Source organism: Antedon mediterranea, chromosome 7 (assembly GCF_964355755.1).
Source record: "Antedon mediterranea chromosome 7, ecAntMedi1.1, whole genome shotgun sequence".
Lineage (NCBI taxonomy): Eukaryota > Metazoa > Echinodermata > Crinoidea > Comatulida > Antedonidae > Antedon > Antedon mediterranea.
This window is the reverse complement of record NC_092676.1, coordinates 10,149,101-10,169,594: the sequence shown is the minus strand read 5'-3', so window position 1 is coordinate 10,169,594 and position 20,494 is coordinate 10,149,101. Positions and strand designations below refer to the sequence as shown.

Below are 20,494 nucleotides of genomic sequence, written 5' to 3'. Positions count from 1 at the left end.
CTACCCTTACAAAAAATGTTCTATCAATAGAAGTTTTAGAATTCTATGTTAATCTATTATAGAAACAGATAATTTCTATAGAAATGAATTTACAGATTCTACCCCTAGAGTTTTATAGAAATTGCAGAAGAATTGCTATCATTTATTCATAAATCATATATTGTTTGCCAACAACAATACTGTATACTGTAAAATTTGCATTATGACTTCAGACTTGACTGGGGTTTACCAAGATAGGTAAGAGTTTTTATGGGGACGGGTTGGTTTGGGTACGGGTTGGTTTGGGTACGAGATAACCAGCATCCATTCATGAAATGCGTCTAGGCGCGCGTAAGCCTCCTACTGATCCTAGCTCAGTGTTTACAGTCATGTCATGACAAAACTCACTCCAAATAAATGTATTAACAATTAAAAAGATCCAAAAACAGTATGAAAACATCATATTAATTTTTAACTTTGTATAATAAAGACAAAAAAGAAGTTTTTGTTTTGTTTTTTGTGGCTTATTTTTACAATTTATTGCCGAAACATTGTGCTCCTCATGTTTCAGATTCGTCTATCTCTACTCGTCGTGAGAGGCGCCCTATCTCGAGCGGTTCTCTAATTAATTTTTTTAGCGAAGTGAACATACTCTTATAATGATGAGGGAGCTAGGAGAGCTGAGACTAGATAGAGGTCAAAGGGCGAAACTATGAAAACAAACACGGCGCAAGTTTTACCAAAGAACTTGGTTTTTTATTTACCGCTAGTTAGCAGAGACGCTAATAATAATAAGCCTCATACACAGCCAGTATTTATTTAAAAGGTAGTACTTTGTTACGTACTTTAAATTTAGTTAGCTATCTAGGCCTAGGGCTAGTCGTTTCTTGTTGGAAATTGGCCTAGGTAGGCCCTAGAGGCCTACCGGGCCCTAGGTAGGCCTAGCTAGGGTAGGCCTACCTAGGGCCGCTAGGCCTAGCTAGATAGTAGTAGTACTAGTAGGGCCTAGCCTACACTACTACCTAGGCCTAGGGCCAAGGCCGCCTACTAGAAAGGGATGCTAGTCAAGTCGCCCCATCGCAAAGTCGCCCCATACAAAGTCGCCCCTTACACAGTCGCCCCATCGCAAAGTCGCCCCAAAACAAAGTCGCCCCGACACAGTCGCCCTATCGCAAAGTCGCCCCATCGCAAAGTCGCCCCAATGCAAAGTCGCTCCATCACAAAGTCGCCCCATCACAAAGTCGCCCTATCGCAAAGTCGCCCCAAAACGTTAAAAAATAGTTTACAAGTGCGTAAAATGTTGCAATGATACACAAAATAACACAGAACGTGTAGGCATAAAAGGGGAAGCCCCGCCATGTAGTCTCAGGTCACACGATCGGCACGCACCCCCATATCAGAGAGGAAGCCCCCGACTAATCACTCGGTCGCACTCCGCGGTCGCACACTCTAACGTGCTAGCTTACCAGAGGGAAACCCCCGCAATTACTCCGCCGTTGCCGTTGTCGCACTCTACAACGCACCATCTGAAGATGGGGAAACCCCGCCAGAGTTTTACGATGATATCATCAGTCGCGTTCGAAATCGGTCGCGATAAAATGATGTTATACGATCTAGATTATTTTTACTTTGGTCGATGAATATTTATTATTATCATTAGGCCTATATTAATAACTGATTTTTGTTTTTATTTTACAGGTCAGTAGGCCTATGATGAGAAAGATATGTGGCTTAAAAAATGACAATTTGTAAACATAGTTTAAGATATAGTATTATCCAGCATAATGTCATTTAACAGTACATAATTATTTAAATGTGAAATATTTTATAGGAAACGTAGGCTACGTCTGTGTCTTTTATTTTATATGCAACAAATTACGTAAAACAATTTATTTATAAACATTCAGTTTACTATTATATACATAGTATTACAGTGAACATTGATTGTAAGACTCCTGGAAAGGCAATCCCATCATTATATCCCATTATAAAATTGCATCATATCACCACTATATGTCGTAAATGATAACGTGCGTGTGTGTATTTGTCGTACGTCCGTGTACGTATTATTCCGTGCCTCTTCACTGTCTTGTTTAATTTAAAATTAAATAAACACCTGATATGAGGATATTTATTAGGCATTATAATTAGAATGTTCTATAACCAAAAGGATTGAAAAAAATTTCTTCAGTAAAATGATCATTGTGCTGTTGAATAAAAGGCGACTCGCCATCTGAAACATTCTCTGAATCCAATCGGAGCTGCGCCTTCTGGTATCTGTTTCCTCACAGCTGCTACGTCTTTCTGCTGACCGTCGGGGATTCCCCTTTTTAAAAAACACGCACACGATACTGTACGATGGTTTTTCCATGGTCAAAATGTCGCGTTTTAATTTTACTAATACTTGCATGTAAAACAATCATATCGGCGATGAAATCCCCTTTTTTTCTTCATTTTGAAAAGTCATTATAAAATTAAGACACATAACTTGTCAATAAATGCAAAATGATCAATAAGTAGCCTATAACACTCGTCTTACAACACTGTTATTGTTTTAACTACTGTAAATCTATACGAAGGCCTACTACACATTTATACATTTATTATAGGCTATTATCCTAAAAAATGAGCTGGTATCGCGTAGGCTGAAGAAATTGTAATTGTGGCTCTGGTAACTAATTTTAAAATCATATTAAATTAACATTTTCGAAACTATAAATCAGGGATAATCTTTTTAAAACTTTCAAACAAGGGACTATTTTTTTAATGATTTTTAAAAAGCACATCACTCCATTAAAACCTGTAAAATACAAATTAAAACACATATTATGTATATAATAGGATAAACATTAATGTATACGACATTTAGCGCGACCAAAGTAACAAACGCAATCGATATCAAACGCAACCGATATGATTAAAACCGTGGGCGACTTTGCGATTGGGCGACTTTGCGTTGAGGCGACTTTGCAATGGGGCGAATTTGCGATGGGGCGACTTTGTAATGGGGCGACTTTGAGATGGGGCGACTGTGCCGGGGCGACTTTGTTTTGGGGCGACTTTGTATTGGGCGACTTTGTATGGGGCGACTTTGCGATGGGGCGACTTGACTGGATCCCCTAGAAAGGTGGGATCCAGTCAAGTTGTTTGAAAGTTCTAAAAAGATTATCCCTGATTTATACATGGAGGAAAATCCTCCATGATTTATAGTTTCGAAAATTTTAATTTAGGCCCTAACTATAGGCCTAACCTAGCTAGCTAGCCCTATGCCTAGGCTAGGCCTACGAATCTTTCTTCAACCTACAAACAAGTAACATTATTATAACGGGATCCAGTCAAGTCGCCCCATCGCAAAGTCGCCCCATACAAAGTCGCCCAATACAAAGTCGCCCCATCGCAAAGTCGCCCCAAAACAAAGTCGCCCCGGCACAGTCGCCCCATCGCAAAGTCGCCCCATTGCAAAGTCGCCCCATCGCAAATTCGCCCCATCGCAAAGTCGCCCCAACGCAAAGTCGCCCCATCGCAAAGTCGCCCACGGTTTTAATCATATTGGTTGCGTTTGATATCGATTGCGTTGTTACTTTGGTCGCGCTAAATGTCGTATACAGTATAATGTTTATCCTATATACATAATTTGTGTTTTAATTTTTATTTTACAGGTTTTAATGGAGTGATGTGCTTTTTATTAAAAATCATTAAAAAAATAGTCCCTTGTTTGAAAGTTCTAAAAAGATTATCCCTGATTTTTATAGTTTCGAAAATGTTAATTTAATATGATTTTAAAATTAGTTACCAGAGCCACAATTACGAATCTTTCTTCAACCTACGCGTGGATACCAGCTAATTTTTTAGGATAATATAATAAATGTATAAATGTGTAGTAGCCTAGGCCTTCCTATAGGCCTAGATTTACAGTAGTTAAAACAATAACAGTGTTGTAAGACAATGAGTGTTATAGGCTACTTATTGATCATTTTACATTTATTGACAAGTTATGTGTCTTAATTTTATAATGACTTTTCAAAATAAAGAAATTAAAAAAAAAGGATTTCATCGCCGATATGATTGTTTTACATGCAGGTATTTTAGTAAAATTAAAACGCTACATTTTGACCATGGAAAAACCATCGTACAGTATCGTGTGCGTGTTTTTTAAAAAGGGGAATCCCCGACGGTCAGCAGAAAGACGGCGCAGTTCCGATTGGTTTCAGAGAATGTTTCAGATGACGAGTCGCCTTTTATTCAACAGCACAATGATCATTTTACTGAAGAAATTCTTTTCAACCCTTTTGGTTAGGCCTAGAACATTCTAATTATCATGCCTAATAAATATCCTCATATCGGGTATTTATTTAATTTTAAATTAAACAAGACCGTGAAGAGGCACGGAATAATACGTACACGGACGTACGACGAATACACACACGTAACGTCATCATTTACGACATATAGTGGTGATATGATGCAATTTTATAATGGATATAATGATGGGATTGCCTTTCCAGGCTTACAATCAATGTTCATTACGTAATACTATGTATATAACATAATGATAATAGTAAACTGAATGTTTATAAATAAATTGTTTTACGTAATTTGTTGCATATAAAATAAAAGACACAGACGTAGCCTACGTTCCTATAAAATATTTCACATTTAAATAATTATGTACTGTTAAATGACATTATGCTGGATAATATTATAATCTTAAACTATGTTTACAAATTATTAATATAGGCCTAATAATAATAATACATATTCATCGACCAAAGTAAAAATAATCTAGATCATATAACATCATTTTATCAAATTTAAACGCGACCGATTTCGAACGCGACTGATATCATCGTAAAACTCCGGCGGGGTTTCCCCATCTTCAGATGGTGCGTTGTAGTGCGACAACGGCGGAGTAATTACGGGGGTTTCCCTCTGGTAAGCTAGCACGTTAGTGCGATCGCGGAGTGATTAGTCGGGGGATTCCTCTCTGATGGTGGTGCGTGCCGATCGTGTGACCTGAGACTACATGGCGGGGCTTCCCCTTTTTATGCCTACACGTTCCGTGTTATTTTGTGTATCATTGCGACATTTTACGCACTTGTAAACTATTTTTTAACGTTTTGGGGCGACTTTGCGATGGGGCGACTTTGTGATGGGGCGACTTTGCGATGGGGCGACTTTGCGATGGGGCGACTTTGCGATGGGGCGACTGTGTCGGGGCGACTTTGTTTTGGGGCGACTTTGCGATGGGGCGACTGTGTAAGGGGCGACTTTGTATGGGGCGACTTTGCGATGGGGCGACTTGACTAGCATCCATTATAACAAGTGGATACCAGCTCATCATACCAGTGTTATTTATAGGCTACAGTAGTACTTATTGATCATTTTGCATTTATTAACAAGTTATATGTATATATTTTTATTTAATTTTATTATGACTTTCATAATAAAGAAATAAAAAATACTAAAAAAAAAGGATTTTATCACCGATATGATCGTTTTACATGCCGGTATTTTAGTAAAATTAAAACGCTACATTTTGACCATGGAAAAACCATTGTACAGTATCGTGTGCATGTTTTTTAAATAGGGGAATCGCCAATGGTCAGCAGAAAGACGTAGCAGCTGCCAGAAGGCAGCCCTGCCGGAGTCACTCCGACTTTTACAATGATAACGGTCGCGTTTAATTTTGGTCACGATAAAATGATCTAGATTATTTTTACTTTGGTCGATGAATATTATATTTATATTAATAATTGAAATTTTTTTATTTTACAGATCTATGATGAGAAAGATGTTTGCCTTAAAAAATTACAAAATTTGTAAAAAAGAGTTTAAGATTATAGTGTTATTCGGCATAATGTCATTTAACAGTACATAATTATTTAAATGTGAAATATTTTATAGGGAACTTAGGCTACGTCTGTGTCTTTTATTTTATATTAAAAAAATTACGTAAAACAATTTTAATTATAAACATTCAGTTTACTATTAGTAATACAATGAACATTTGATTATAAGCCTTTGATCATTATCCATTATAAAATTGCATCATATCACCACTATATGTCGTAAATGATGACGTGCGTGTGTGTATTTGTCTACGTCCATGTATGTATTATTCCGTGCCTCTTCACTGTCTTGTTTAATTTAAAATTAAATAAACACCCGATATGAGAATATTATACAGTATAATATTTGTTAGGTATAATAATTAGTCCGAGTTGAGCAATTAGTTTTTTGCCGAGTTGACATGAGGCCGAGTTGATGTGAAGCTGAGTTGACTTAACTTGGATCGAATTTGTATAAACAACTCATCATATGGTAACAATATAGGTTAATTGACAGCCTTTAAAAGTATACATTGGCTATGTCTACGACTAGTCGTAGATGCAATCCCTGTGCTATGTCTACACCTAAAATGATTAATAATATTTAAATTGCCTTTTCTTAAACTTTCAGATAGAAAATTTAATAATATGGCTAATGATAAAAAAGCTGAAGATGCTGAGAGTAATGAATCCAATGAAAAGAAAGCAAAAGAGGTGATTGACAGTTTCTGTTCAAAGAAGGAGGAGTCATATGACCAGTTTATGAAATCTTTTACAACATTAAATAAAGGCAAGTTTTTCCCCCTTTAAACCAATTTTCACCAATTACTGAATTGAAATGTTTTAACACTTTGACTGCCAGAGGTTTTTCCAGTTAGAAACTGCAACCGGCAGCGTTTTTAGAAAATTGCAATGTTTTTATTAAAGCTGATTGAAACTATATATGTGATCTGATTGATATGTAATTTAGACTAAAATAATCATAAAGATTTGAACTCCAAAATATGAAAATAGCGCTCAGTGAGATCAACAAACAAAGTAAAAATCGATAGGCCTATAAAAACAAGTTAATACTGTCTAAAAATGTATTACATTTTATAAATCATAAATCTTACGTCAAAGTTTCGCCAAAATCCACATACTAAAGACACCAGGCCTAGTCAACCAGGCCTAAAGGGGATTGTCCCCCTCACTTTTCAACAGCAAAATCATTAAATTGCTGAAATGAAAAAGCCATGTTCATTGGCTGTAATGTCATCTTTTGGCTTGCTGTATTTATAACACTCGTGAGTCGTAGAGTCCCATAAAACCTGGCAGCAAGGATTTTTTATGTTGTGGTGCTATTGATTTTCCCATAATTATCATGTTTTACTTTATGGTTTCTCATTATTAAATTCATTTTTTTTAGTTTGTTTGTATATTTCCTTAAGGGCAACTCAAGACAGCATCATATATTGGCACTGCATTTCTGTAGTAATTCAGAATGTTCCTAAGTACATGAAAACTCTGCCATTGTTTAACAATATAATTAAATTTTTGACAGAGGATGTACTAAGTCAATTGATGAAAGATGTAGGGAATGAGATGATGAACGAACCAATTCAAAATAAAGATAAGGTTACAAAGAAAACAATAACATTTAAAGACAAAAAAACATTGGAAATAGATGATGATATTGAAGCAGAGGTAAATACTTTTGTTTGTTTGCACTGTATTGAAGTTAAACTTCACTATTACACTACATGATCCAGATTTTTATTTCAATTTTTTCTCCTGTAACACAATTTAAAGCCACATATTTTATAATTTTTCTATCTATATTTTAAAAAAATCCTTCAAAACTTTTACAGAATTTTATCTAATGAATGCGATTTACTGAATGAAAGAAATTCAACATTTATCTGGTTTTAATGTTGTTTTTGGTCATAGACAAGTTTACCATGTTTAGCCTGTAAAATGCATTTGTATATTTTTATTTAAACCCTTGATTTTTTAGGTTCTGTTAGAGGGGACACCTGTTGGAAGCATGTCAGCCAATAAAAGACCAACCAGAAAAAAACCTGTGCAGGTAGAAAAGTGGTAGTGATTCCTATAGTATAAATTATATAATGATCATTATCTTTAATTTCCAGGGCCTGGATTCTGTTTTTACTCTACCTAAGATTAAACGTTTTTTTAAGGCCATAAAACAGTGCCAATACTTAATTTGTCTTTGGTTGGTTTCTTTTTATAACCGTTAAAATGTGCCCTCTATTGGTTGGTTTGTGTTTTGTTTAACTGTTGTTTTGTCAATCTGGTTGTTTTTTTTTGTTTTTGTTTTTTTGTGTACCATATTTAATGAGGGTGATCCATCCAGCAATTGCTGATCATTAGGGACCCTCAGAGGTTCACAACACAAACATTATACACAAGATGCTCTATATAAACAAAGTCTTATTACAAGTCTTTGGGAGTGGAGTTGTAATTTTGTCCTTAGAAAAAATCCTGACATGTGACGGGACTTGAACCCAGGACCCTTGGAGTGGTAGCCAAGCATCATAACCACTTAAGCATTATGTAGGACGTTTGGAAGATATTATTTTAATGCACATCTACCAATAAAAAAAGTATGTACAGTAGGTATGCTTGGTTTTATATTAGTGTATGAATTATTTTATATTTTTTATTTCAGTTTGGTAATTTTGTCGATGAACTCAATAGTGATGTGGAAGATGATGGAATTGATGGGTTAGAAGAAATTAAGTATGTAGCATCATTTAGTCAGCCTGATAAACCAACAGAAATGGACTTACCAGATTTTAAAGATAGTGCAGGTATTATTGTATTTAATCTATTTGGCATGCTGGCTCATGAGTCGCTAAAGCAGGAAACCCACTGTCATCTGAAGAATGTGCGGCTCCATATGGAGTTATATATGTCGATAACCTTATTTTCATAAGTTAGAATAAAATAAATGACATCAAAAATGGAAGAAATCATACAATTTGTGCAGATTAAAAAAACAAAATATCAGTTCTACATATTTAGTAATTTTTAAAAATCAAATTATCTTAGTACCATTACATCAAGGAGATGAGAAGCTAATACCAGGTGAAGCAGATGAAGTTGATACTAGTCTCCATCCAGTCACAAATGCAACACAGCTAGACTTATCCTCCAGACTCCAGTCATCATTAAACCAAACTAATATTACAGATTTTGAGGTAAGGTCAGATAGGCCTACTGTACTACATTTAAAGTTAGGGCAGTAGACATGAGTTTAAGCCCCATTCCGTTCATCATTATTCATGATTTAAGGTTCATTCTGATAAACAGAGCAAACTTTCCAATAATAAAAAATGGTTGATAAGTGTTTAAAAAGAATGCATTTTTTCTTTGTTTCGTCTAGATTAAATAAAGAAATAAGCATCCTTGTCAGCTCCTTTTAAGTTTTTTTTATTAGGTATTTTTAGTTCTTTGAATCTAGACTACTACGGCAGAAACTCCTCCAAGTCTGAGAGTCCTTGGTTTTTATTTAATTTTTTCTATATTAAATTAATTAATAATTTGGTTTATTTAATATTTCAATTCAAAATTATACTATTGATGTCAGTGACCACTAATGATCTATTAAATAAGTAGTTCTATAACTATAAAGAATCCATTAGCCTAGTTCATTGGCAATGTTTGTGGTTTGTTTTTATCTGTACCTGTTGCTACTAAATCCTGCCACATTTAACTTGATGACAAATGACATGTGGCCTACCCATATGGGTCAGAACAGGAAAGCGTAAAGGTCAACAGGAAATGGCTCGTGCAAATGTATTAAATGGGATTTTTTATCCAAAATCTTATCAAAGAAATCTTGATACATACACTCAGTTTATAAAGTATTTTATTTTTTAAAACTTTCATAGGGTCACAAAATAATTTTAATTATTCTTTTTTTTTACAAACATGCAGAAATTAATTCCCATCGTCAGCTTGCTCATTAGGTACATTTATTTAAGTTCAGTGAAGTATTTTCGTTTAACTATTCCAAGAGCTGACAATTGTGATTAATCAGTAGCTTTTTAACATTACAGTATTTATAGGGCTTGCAGGAAGTGAAACCTAAAATGTTATTATTTCACAATCACAAAGAGTAAAACCCCATCCTTTGGACACCCCTATTTAGTGGACACCTTATTTGTCAGTAGCACTTTCCTGTGAAACACTATGATCAACCTCTAATCAAGGGGCACTGCCAATAAAGGGGAAACTGTGTTGGGTTCCAAAGGTGACGTGTCCTCTTACTAGGGTGTAATAGGACACATTGTGGGTCCCCTTAATAGGAGTTTTACTGTACACAGTCTTTGTTGGGTTCCAAAGGTGACGTGTCCTCTTAATAGGGTGTAATAGGACACATTGTGGGTCCCCTTAGTAGGAGTTTTACTGTACACAGTCTTTGTTGGGTTCCAAAGGCATCCCATTAATAGGGGTTGTTCTATAATAAAAAAATGTTGGGTTCCAAAGGAGTCCCTTTAATAGAGGTTCTACTGAAATAGGACACTTTGTTCTACTTTATTTGTAACTGCCACTGTTTTAAATCATAATTTGTACAACTGTTTGAGTTCTGTCTTTGTTTGGCATGTCTCCGGTTTGTCTGAGCATCAGCAGGCTTCCTGCGAACATTGCATCCTCAATGTCTTTCAGTTAAATTATGATGTCTTCTTCAAATCTTCTCCGGATGATCTGTGAGATCTCAATGTGCCACTGAATGTTCAAATGAATCATTAAAAATAATATTGTTTGGCTCAGAGAGAGAGAGAGAGAGAGAGAGATAGAAGTGCAATAACATTTACCTTAACCAACTCTCACCCTCCAAAATATTCATAATCATCATTGCTAGCTATCATTTTCATCCCACTGCAGGGTGAAGGCCTCTCCCAAATTGACCCTATCCAACATATAAAAAGTATGTTTATAACCCTGTTTTTGGCATTTATTCTCCAGAGATTTTATCTCAATGGGTAGAATTGATTAGATGAAATAGATCATAAACATAAGATGAAAAATAAATGAAACCGTGTAAATAAAAAATGAAATCTCCAGGATAGGCTTCTAAAATTGGAAGCTCCGGGTTTAATATTTATATTATAAAATGTTACCAAACGAATGAGCGTAATTTTATTGCAAAGGTATATTAACCCAGAGCTAACTTTAAGCGTGTTCATACCTTAACATGGTTTTTAATAAAACAAATCTTATTACATTCATGGAAAACACCCAGTGTTTGGTCATTGTCTTTACTTTTATAAACATATTTTTAGCATGAAAACAAATTACTATATATTTTCTTCATAAATACAGGTATTATCATACATATATTTTAATATTTTATGGTAAAAGTATATGTTATGTTATATTTAACATGCGTATATTGTAATTATAATAATATGATAATAATATGATACTAATAGTAATTTAAACTAAATAGGAGTAAGGATAACATTTTTTTTTTAATGTTTTCCAGGTGACTTCAGATGATGTTATAGCTTTTACACTAGATGAAGAGTTTGATTACAACAATGTTGTACTGACACCAAAATGGACTGGTAGAGATCGACCACCTGGTTTTGTGAACGGCACATGAAAACAATTTTACTTGAAGCAATGTAAATAGTAAATGGTTTACATATTTTATTTATTTTCATCATTTATTTATTTAGGTTCATCAGAAAAATGAATTCAGATTTAAACAATAAAAATAATTTGTCAAAATACCAAATATTTTGGAACTTTACTGTTAATTCGTAAGACAAAGAGATTTAAGACGAATTTTAACAAAATTGTTAAACTGATAACTGAAAACAAAAATGAAAATGTTAAATTTAAAAAGAATAACCATATATAACATTATGAATAAATTTAATTATGAGATTATAAGATTGTACACTATAGAGTATTTTATTATCATTCTCACCTAAATTTCTAACTAGTGCAAGATCACATTCTTTGACCTAAATCGAGTAGAATTTATTGTTACTGTAAAGTATGATGATGTTTCTATGAATAAACAAAATTGTAATTCACAAAATGATGGTGTTGATTTGGAAATTTCAGGTGATATACTTTTTTCTGTAAACTGTGACTGAGGTGTGAAAGAGTTTCAGTATCTAAACTCTGACCTCTACACTAGGTCAAACATAACATACTTCATGATCTGAGAATGTCATTGCATTCTATCGAACAAGCCACGTTCTTGATATGAGAAATGCATTACACTCCATCACACAAGCCACGTTCTTGATATGAGAAACGCATTACACTCCATCACACAAGCCACGTTCTTGATATGAGAAACGCATTACACTCCATCACACAAGCCACGTTCTTGATATGAGAAACGCATTACACTCCATCACACAAGCCACGTTCTTGATATGAGAAACGCATTACACTCCATCACACAAGCCACGTTCTTGATATGAGAAACGCATTACACTCCATCACACAAGCCACGTTCTTGATATGAGAAACGCATTACACTCCATCACACAAGTACAGTTCTTGATCTTTTTCACTCCCAACAACACGTGAGATTCTTATGATTGTCAGCCTGTTCCCCACTTAGACGTAAGCACAAAACCGTCAGTAATTTACAAATGACGACGTGATGGATCAGGCAGGACGTAAACGCAACGTAAGCTAGTGGTTTCCACTAGAACGTAACGCAAGGACGTAAACGCAACGCAAGCGTTTTAACCAATGACAAGCGAAGTTATAGACAGTTAGCAATCACAAGCGAATAAGCCATCGCTTGTGATTGGTCAATTCACTTGCGTTGCGTTACGTCCTTGTGTTGCGTCGCTAGTGGGAACCACGCTTTAGTTAACAGTTTGAATAATTGCATGTGATTGGTCAAATGGCGTTACCCTTAGGCCTACGTCATTGCGTTACGACCGAGCGTAAAGCGTGGTTCCCACTAGCGACGCAACACAAGGACGTAACGCAACGCAAGTGAATTGACCAATCACAAGCGACGGCTTATTCGCTTGTGATTGCTAACTGTCTATAACTTCGCTTGGTTAAAACGCTTGCGTTGCGTTTACATCCTTGCGTTACGTTCTAGTGGGAACCAAGCTTAACAGTTGATTAATTAAATACTGTACACATAAATTAGGAGGTACAGTAAGAATCCAAATGCCAAATGAAATCTTGTTTATATTTATTCACTTTGATAAATGCAAAAGGTGTTTATAATTGCTTAAATATAATACAAGTAGAAGATTATTTGTCTTACAGTAAATCATTCTTTTTTTATAATCCATAGTTGGTTCAGAAAGTTGTAATGAAAATTAAAATCTTATTAACAACTCCTGTTGTGTATAGTATAATAATAATATTTAGGCCTAATTCCATCGTTTTCAATAAATCATAATTGAGTCAATTTCTCCATATCATCGATTTTTAAATGACATGACGGATCAGTCCAACTATACTTAACTTTAGTTATTCAAATATATTTTTCTGTATTGCTTGTATCATAACTTAGTTATCCATGCTTGTATCTTTGGTCTGTTCTCCATCAAATACCTAATCTTTGTTTCTTTTTTTCTTTCATGTTTATTTAACGCTGTTCTTTTTCTTTGTCCACCGTTGTCACGTTGAATATACCAAGTGTCAGGCTTTTTAAATTGAAAACATACACGTTCCAGTAAACGTTATTTCCTAATTCCACTTATTACAAATATTTCTGATTTGCATAGTGGTGGTAACCATCAGTTCCAATTGTCCATGGTCATTTCGTCACACGTTGTGATCCTCGCATATGATATTGGAACCGAGGATGAAGAACTTGTCACCGACACAAAACGGTTTGTCGCATTGGGAACATTTAAAACACTCCAGGTGATAATGTCTCCCTTCTGCCACTGTCATCACTAACTCATAGGCAGGTATCGTGATTTTACAAGCAGAACAAAAACCATTTGGTGCAAATAACCTGAAAAGGTATAACAACAACAGTAAAGATGTCAGTCTATGATATGTTACTAAAACCACCTTGCCAAATAAGTTAATTGCACTAGATTAGCACTAGAAAGAATCTACAAAATAAAAACAAAACTAAATGTTTGTCCTTCATTCAGTTGGATATAGGCCTGCATTCTTCGTTTTTTTCGAATTGTAGGCCTATTGTACAGAAGCAGGCTATAACATATCCCAGAAGTTCCCTCCAGTATTTTCTCCCATATATGTAGGCCTACAATAAATATTGTGGTTAGATAAACAATTTTCAGATTGGAAATTTCTTGATTTATTATTAGCCTGTATTTTATTTATCTTAGTACCGGAACACTTTTACATTATTACCACATCAAAACGTTGAGATAAAATAAACTTTCATTTGATTTTCAATTAAAGTTGCTCACCTTAAATAGTCCCGCTTGCAGAATTTCCTTCCTAATTTAAAATACACATAGCAATCAACCTCCCCTAGTCTACAATGGCATAGATCACATGATAAACAGTCTTCGTGCCAGTATTTATCAAGGGCCTTCAAAAGATAGCGATCTCTAATGTGTTCATTACATCCATAACATTGCAGGTTCGAAGGGTGTGTGTTTAATACTTCATCTACCGTTTCACTGAAACAAAGAAACAACATCAATAAATATATACTAAAAAAATAAAAAATATTGACAATCACATTATGATCTGCTTAGTGTGAATCTCCTAATATAACTAATAAAATAACGAGTGTTGGTGGTAAACCACATCTTTTCCACACTGAAGGATTTCCCCTTGCGTTAAATGTAGTCTATCGTATTAATATGGGATATGGCCACTGCTTGATATCTACCATTTTTCTAAGTTTATAGGTATACACGTTTCGTCAGTGTCAAATCCACAGAATAATTTTTAAGTAATAATTAAATTATCAAGGCGCTTCACATAGTATTAAGATCATTTTTTTTCATTTTTCAAGCTTTGTAGTACAGTATTGGATGTTTTGTTTGATGCTGACTTTCATTAGCCATTTTTCTGTCTCAATAACTTCCAAATTGCTGTCACACACTTTAGAGTTTCTTATCTTACATAAATGATAGTACGATCATTTTTAAACATTGTTTGATGCAGTAGACATTTTTATTGACATTTCTTTCCAATTCTTAAACTTAATCCCATATTGACAAACTGAGTAGAAATATTATTGATTATTTTTCGTTTCTTCCAGTTATGAAAGAAGTGAATTTATTTAAGCTTGGTTCCCACTAGAACGTAACGCAAGGACGTAAATGCAACGCAAGCGTTTTAACCAATGACAAGCGAAGTTATAGACAGTTAGCAATCACAAGCGAATAAGCCATCGCTTGTGATTGGTCAATTCACTTGCGTTGCGTTACGTCCTTGTGTTGCGTCGCTAGTGGGAACCACGCTTAAGCTGAAGATTTGAGGCCTACTCGACTAATTATCCAATTCCGTTAAGCGGTTTCATTAATAATAATACACTCCGAGAGTGCATACCTCCGCCTACTGTAAAATTCTCCTACATAAGATTTCTCCGGGAAAAAAAAAAATATATTTGTGTGTGTGTCTTAATGCTGTTTGTGATTTAGGCTAATTTCACTACAAGCATGTGTATGCGAGTTTGGTGTAATGGTTATGTAACAAGCCTTTCAATTAACAATAGCTTTCAGTTGACTAACAATAGAACAGCAACGCGAAAATCAAACGAGTGAATTTGAAAAGAAATAGGTTTTTTAAACTACTCGCATAAAAAAAGGTGCACATTAAATCAAATTATGTTTTAAGATTACAAATCACCAATTATAACTCTTGCCTCTTGTACAAAAATGAAGTTTTTGGACAAGTAGTTCTCGAGAAAATGCAATTTCAGTTTACTTAATACTTTAAGACTGCTCGCCGGCTTTTGAAAAATTCTGTCCTATCTTTTAACACTAGCAGGTCTGAAAAGTATACTAAAAAGTGGTTCAGAATTTGGACCAAGGTCCCAAATGGTCCCAACATTTAATGGAATGGTCCTTGACCACATATCTATCTGTATATTCATTTTGGTAAAGATCTTGTAATTACTTTTTGAGTAATCCTGCTAACAAACTCCTTGGCGGAGGTAAATGAAAACTTGTATAGCGCCGGTGTCCACCCATGTGGAGGTCATTAATCTATAATATTTGGAACACTATCCTTTTAGCCCTGTAAAGTTTTTTTTTATCATTCTTATATATCATCCTACATCTTCGAATGCTATATACAGTAATGTTATTGCAAAACATCGTAGCGATATGAAGATAGGGCCTACAGAAATGTTTTCACTTGACTATAATGCATTTGACTATTTTGCATGAGGTGGTTGAAACTAGAAATGTTAAAGGTATATTTTGAGTACAAATTCCTCATGCATAGGCCGGCTGTAGTTTAGTTAAAGAGAAAGAAATTGAGAGATTTTATTTACAGTGAATGACTCGACAAGTGTTTCCTTCCTGGTGTACATTGCACGAACTCCAAACTCGTTTTATATAAATGGGCGGAAACGATAGATAAACAAAAGTCATTTGCTTGAGTAGCCGATATGAAATTAGACGACAGATTCAATCATTTGCTTCAGTTCTTCTATAATATCAAAACAGTTTCCTTTTAACTCAGGAAATTACTTGATAATCACGTACTGGACAATTAGTGTAATGTTACGTTTTAATCAAAACTAATTTTTAAAGGTAATTGACGTTATGAAGCCTGTCAATTCTGTGATTGTGCCTCTCTGTTTCTAACAATTTGCCAGGCTCAAGCTTGATGCTAACTTTCTTCCAATAGGTCTACTGCAGTGTTATATCAGGGAAGGGATTGTAATCTCACGCTTCCCTGGATGCTCCCTGGATATATACATCAGGCTTACAGTATGTTAATAAAATAAGCTTCTATGATTTTCAAATAATGAATGTTTACGAATTGAATCGGCGTAATATTTCCATAAGTGGGATCAATGACTTGAATAAGCCATGGAGGATTTCCACAAATTCCCCATATTTAACAATTACGTTATTGTTTATTTTACAACACAGTGTTCTAAACTTAATTTACAGACTCTAGTATAATAATTCCATCTTGACGGCCGATTTGGATTTGATCGATCGCGCATTTTATCAGCCTACAGCAAACTTCTCAAAAAGTTCATCTTCAATGAAAGATGAAAGAAAATATTGCACGTGCAGCTATATGTATTATACTAATTAAATGGAACATTATGACGCTTGTTTGTCACAATTAAATATATCTTCCTGTGTTTAGGTATTGGTATTTAAAAACATAGCAAACCCCATTGAACCAAAGTTATTGAATCGTGTAGTGTACGACTCACTTGGTAGGCCTATTTCAGTTTTATAAAAAATATTTGCTTTTATTAACTATTTATTATAATCATTTTATTAATAGATGTTCAAAAATACCAAATTCACAAACAAAATGGGAAATAGAACTAGGTAAGGTAGACATTGATTGGAGTAATGTTTGTCAGCTTACTGCCATCGACATATTTTAATTAATTGTATTTTTAAAAATGTATATGAATGTAAATGTGGTTACTTCTTAACATCAAAATAATCTTAGCCTTATGTATATACTGTTCAAAAGATATGTATTTTTTAACAATGTACCTTATAAATAAGAGAATTATATAAATGTGCATACAATTATATACATATATTATTTATATTTATAGAACTATAATAAAAGTGGGACGAACCAACACAAGACAAAAAAAAAACTATTTATTTTTAAAGTACAAAATCATTTGTTTATTTAAAATAATCAATAAACCCCGAAAACCTCCAATAATAGGAAACCCCATTGAACCAATAATTGTAACGACTTTGTTTGGTGTAAAACATGGTGAAAAATAATTGTGCTAAAATTGGTGTTTTACCCCAAAAATATGTAGTTATGTTTGTTTTTTAATTGACATACTAAGTATAGTGAGTTGTACACTACATGATTTAATCACTTGGTTTTTATTTTCTATGTTTTGTTTAAAGGTTGTGGGTTAACAATTATTTTAAACCGAAATATTATGTTTTTCCTAAAAAAAATTACATTTTTTAATTGACCTACCAAGTGAGTCGTATCACTACTGTAGTGCCTACATGATTAAATTGCTTTTATGTTGGTTCAATTACTATGATTTTTTTTTACTTTGAGGGGTTTGCAATACCATCCCGTACTCTACTCAAACATTCGTTATTTGTATTAGGCCTATACTTATTATTATTATAAGATTATCCATGTACACGGTTCTAAATGAATGGAAATTCACTGCACAAGTTTTGTCGTAAACAATTTTATCTTCGACACTCATGATTTAATCACCCATGACCTTTGTGAGAATTATTCTTTAGGCCCAATAACTTGAATAATAGTTAATACAGTAATGTTTTACGTTCTTTGTTTAAACTGAGCGCGTGGCTTTGACGTCATTCATTCCAATGTTGTACACATTAAAATGAATTATGAGTTTTACCGGTACCGGGGTATAGTTTAGAAAAATAGAACAATGACAACTATCGCGATTATTGTTGGAGTTACTGCAGCTCAGCATAGATAATTGTTAAAAACAGAGTAATATGGGCTATAGCTTAAATATTTATTTTTTAAAACGTTACTATGAATAAATAATTAATAATTATTAATTTTTATTAAATATGTTAACATTCGGACTAATAAAACGTTATAGCTATGCGCACAAAAGCGACTCTATACCCCAATACAATTAAGGGCTGATAGTTTACCCCATTGACGAATGTTATGTACTGGTAATACTTGGCAACATTTGTTATCGCTGTATTACAAATTTTACAAAATTGCACCCAGAGGACCTCCAATCAAGGTACAGGTATGTGTATTTCCAAGCACTCACTCTCTTCCCTCTCTCTTCCCGTCCGAAATGTTGAAGTTGTCAAATCACATCTGTTGTTGGTCGACCATCGTGTTCGGCACATACACATAAGCCACGCGCGAGAGAAATTTATGACCAACAGAAATTGTCACTAGCAAGTTAAACACGTGCCAGCTTACAAAAATTAATTTATACTCATAAAAATACAAAATACCCTCCCGTGCCCTTTTTTCAGATAACTTGCTAACATATGGATAGATCGTTAGGGTATAATCGGCAATAATAATGAAACAGGAAAACGGTTTAAACAGCAAACTTATATTAATGGGAAAAACACTATGTAGGTCTTGAATACCTGGAATTATACAATGAGTTTGTGGTTTTTACTCCGAGATATGAACAGGAAAACAGTGAAGTATAAACGGAAACGATTCAGGTGGATGGGCTTGATTTATAGCGGAAAATAGGAATAGTTGTTCGCTTGTTCTATCAAAAACCAACATTAACAATCTATATAATTATGCAGATTTCAAGAAAAAAAAACTACACAACCTAATTGTATGGGCAATTTAGGAACTTTCATGCCGAATATAATTATTATGCTGAGTAAATATAATTTTAATTAAGTTGGACAAAATCAAGGTTTATTTGTAGTTTATTTAAAATTAAAAGTGCATATAGAATGATCTTCAGCAGGATATTAAAGAATTATCCAATTATTTTAATTCCAAATCAAATTATAAAATGTCAAATCCTTTACAATTTTAATCATAATTTTACAAGAAAGCAGTTTTATTATCCATTATTTTAAGGATTCATTTTAGAGATTAAAAAAACACCAATTTTAGTACTGTTATTTTATAAGTAACCATCTATGTTAACAATATTGTATATATTATTATCCCCATTAGTTTTTTACTCAGCTATAGGAGGCCTAACCATTCGATCCACATTGTATTTTATTTACACTCAGCAGTTTTATTTAGGGCCTACGTTAAAGTGTTATGCATATTATTTTAGCTGATTGTTTAACTATGTAAAACAGTTGCTATCACATTCACAATATGATTATGTTTTTATCCTGAAACTATATGGCATAATGCAGTATACAAATAAGGTAGCGTCTTACCCATTTTGATCAACATTACGTCGATTTTCAATCTGTATAATCTCCTTCATTTTCTTACCGATGTAAAGTAATTTATTTCCAACTTCAAGTACGTTTATAAATATCTTGTAGTGTTAGCGTAGGCCGTAAATAATGTTACAAATTATGATGAAAATTGAGTTAGGTCTACCCACATGGCGTATACAATTGCCGGTATTCAAGTCATCACGAGGAACATTTTACGGCATCTTATTGTTAGCAGCAAAATTTTATAGAAAAAAACTATCCACTTTAAGACCTTGTTACTTTGTTGAAAGACAAGTCAGGATGTAGAATTTCCACAAGCTTCTGATCAAATTCAAATCCGGTGTTTTGGTATTTAGCTTAGATTGGTCACGTCCATTGTCAAGCAGGCGACTTCAAACTATAAAAATCACTCACATTCACAAAATGAGTAATATAGCGATATCACCGAATGAACGATAAAAACACACTTTTTTTGGTTTTTGTCTTGGATTTGGTTCGAACAGCTTATTAACCCCGAAAGATTACGAACTATCAACACTTTTGAATTAAGGCAATGATTTTTTCATTACTCTTAATTATTTTGTCTTAATAATAGAGAGGATGTTAGTTCCTATGAGGTTATCATCTAATCACTGAATGATTTATGTACACGAACAGAGAAAATAGTTGGACGTTGATTGG

General features: G+C 34.0%; 2 protein-coding genes across 2 annotated transcripts; one reads left to right on the top strand and one right to left on the bottom strand.

The window, feature by feature from the left end:
* The first annotated feature begins 678 nt into the window (after positions 1-678).
* LOC140053912 (intraflagellar transport-associated protein-like) lies at positions 679-11,818 on the top strand. Its single transcript, XM_072098664.1, has 7 exons — positions 679-805; positions 6,439-6,597; positions 7,351-7,493; positions 7,804-7,875; positions 8,479-8,620; positions 8,862-9,010; positions 11,302-11,818. Exons 2-7 carry the CDS (start codon positions 6,456-6,458, stop codon positions 11,419-11,421), a joined length of 768 nt encoding a protein of 255 aa, XP_071954765.1. The 5' UTR covers positions 679-805; positions 6,439-6,455; the 3' UTR covers positions 11,422-11,818.
* Positions 11,819-12,973: 1,155 nt separating this feature from the next.
* Positions 12,974-20,404, bottom strand: LOC140054455 (rhombotin-2-like). The gene is made up of 3 exons (XM_072099444.1): positions 19,808-20,404; positions 14,201-14,416; positions 12,974-13,773 (listed from the first exon to the last, which is right to left on the bottom strand). Exons 1-3 carry the CDS (start codon positions 19,855-19,857, stop codon positions 13,578-13,580), a joined length of 462 nt encoding a protein of 153 aa, XP_071955545.1. The 5' UTR covers positions 19,858-20,404; the 3' UTR covers positions 12,974-13,577.
* Positions 20,405-20,494: the final 90 nt, after the last annotated feature.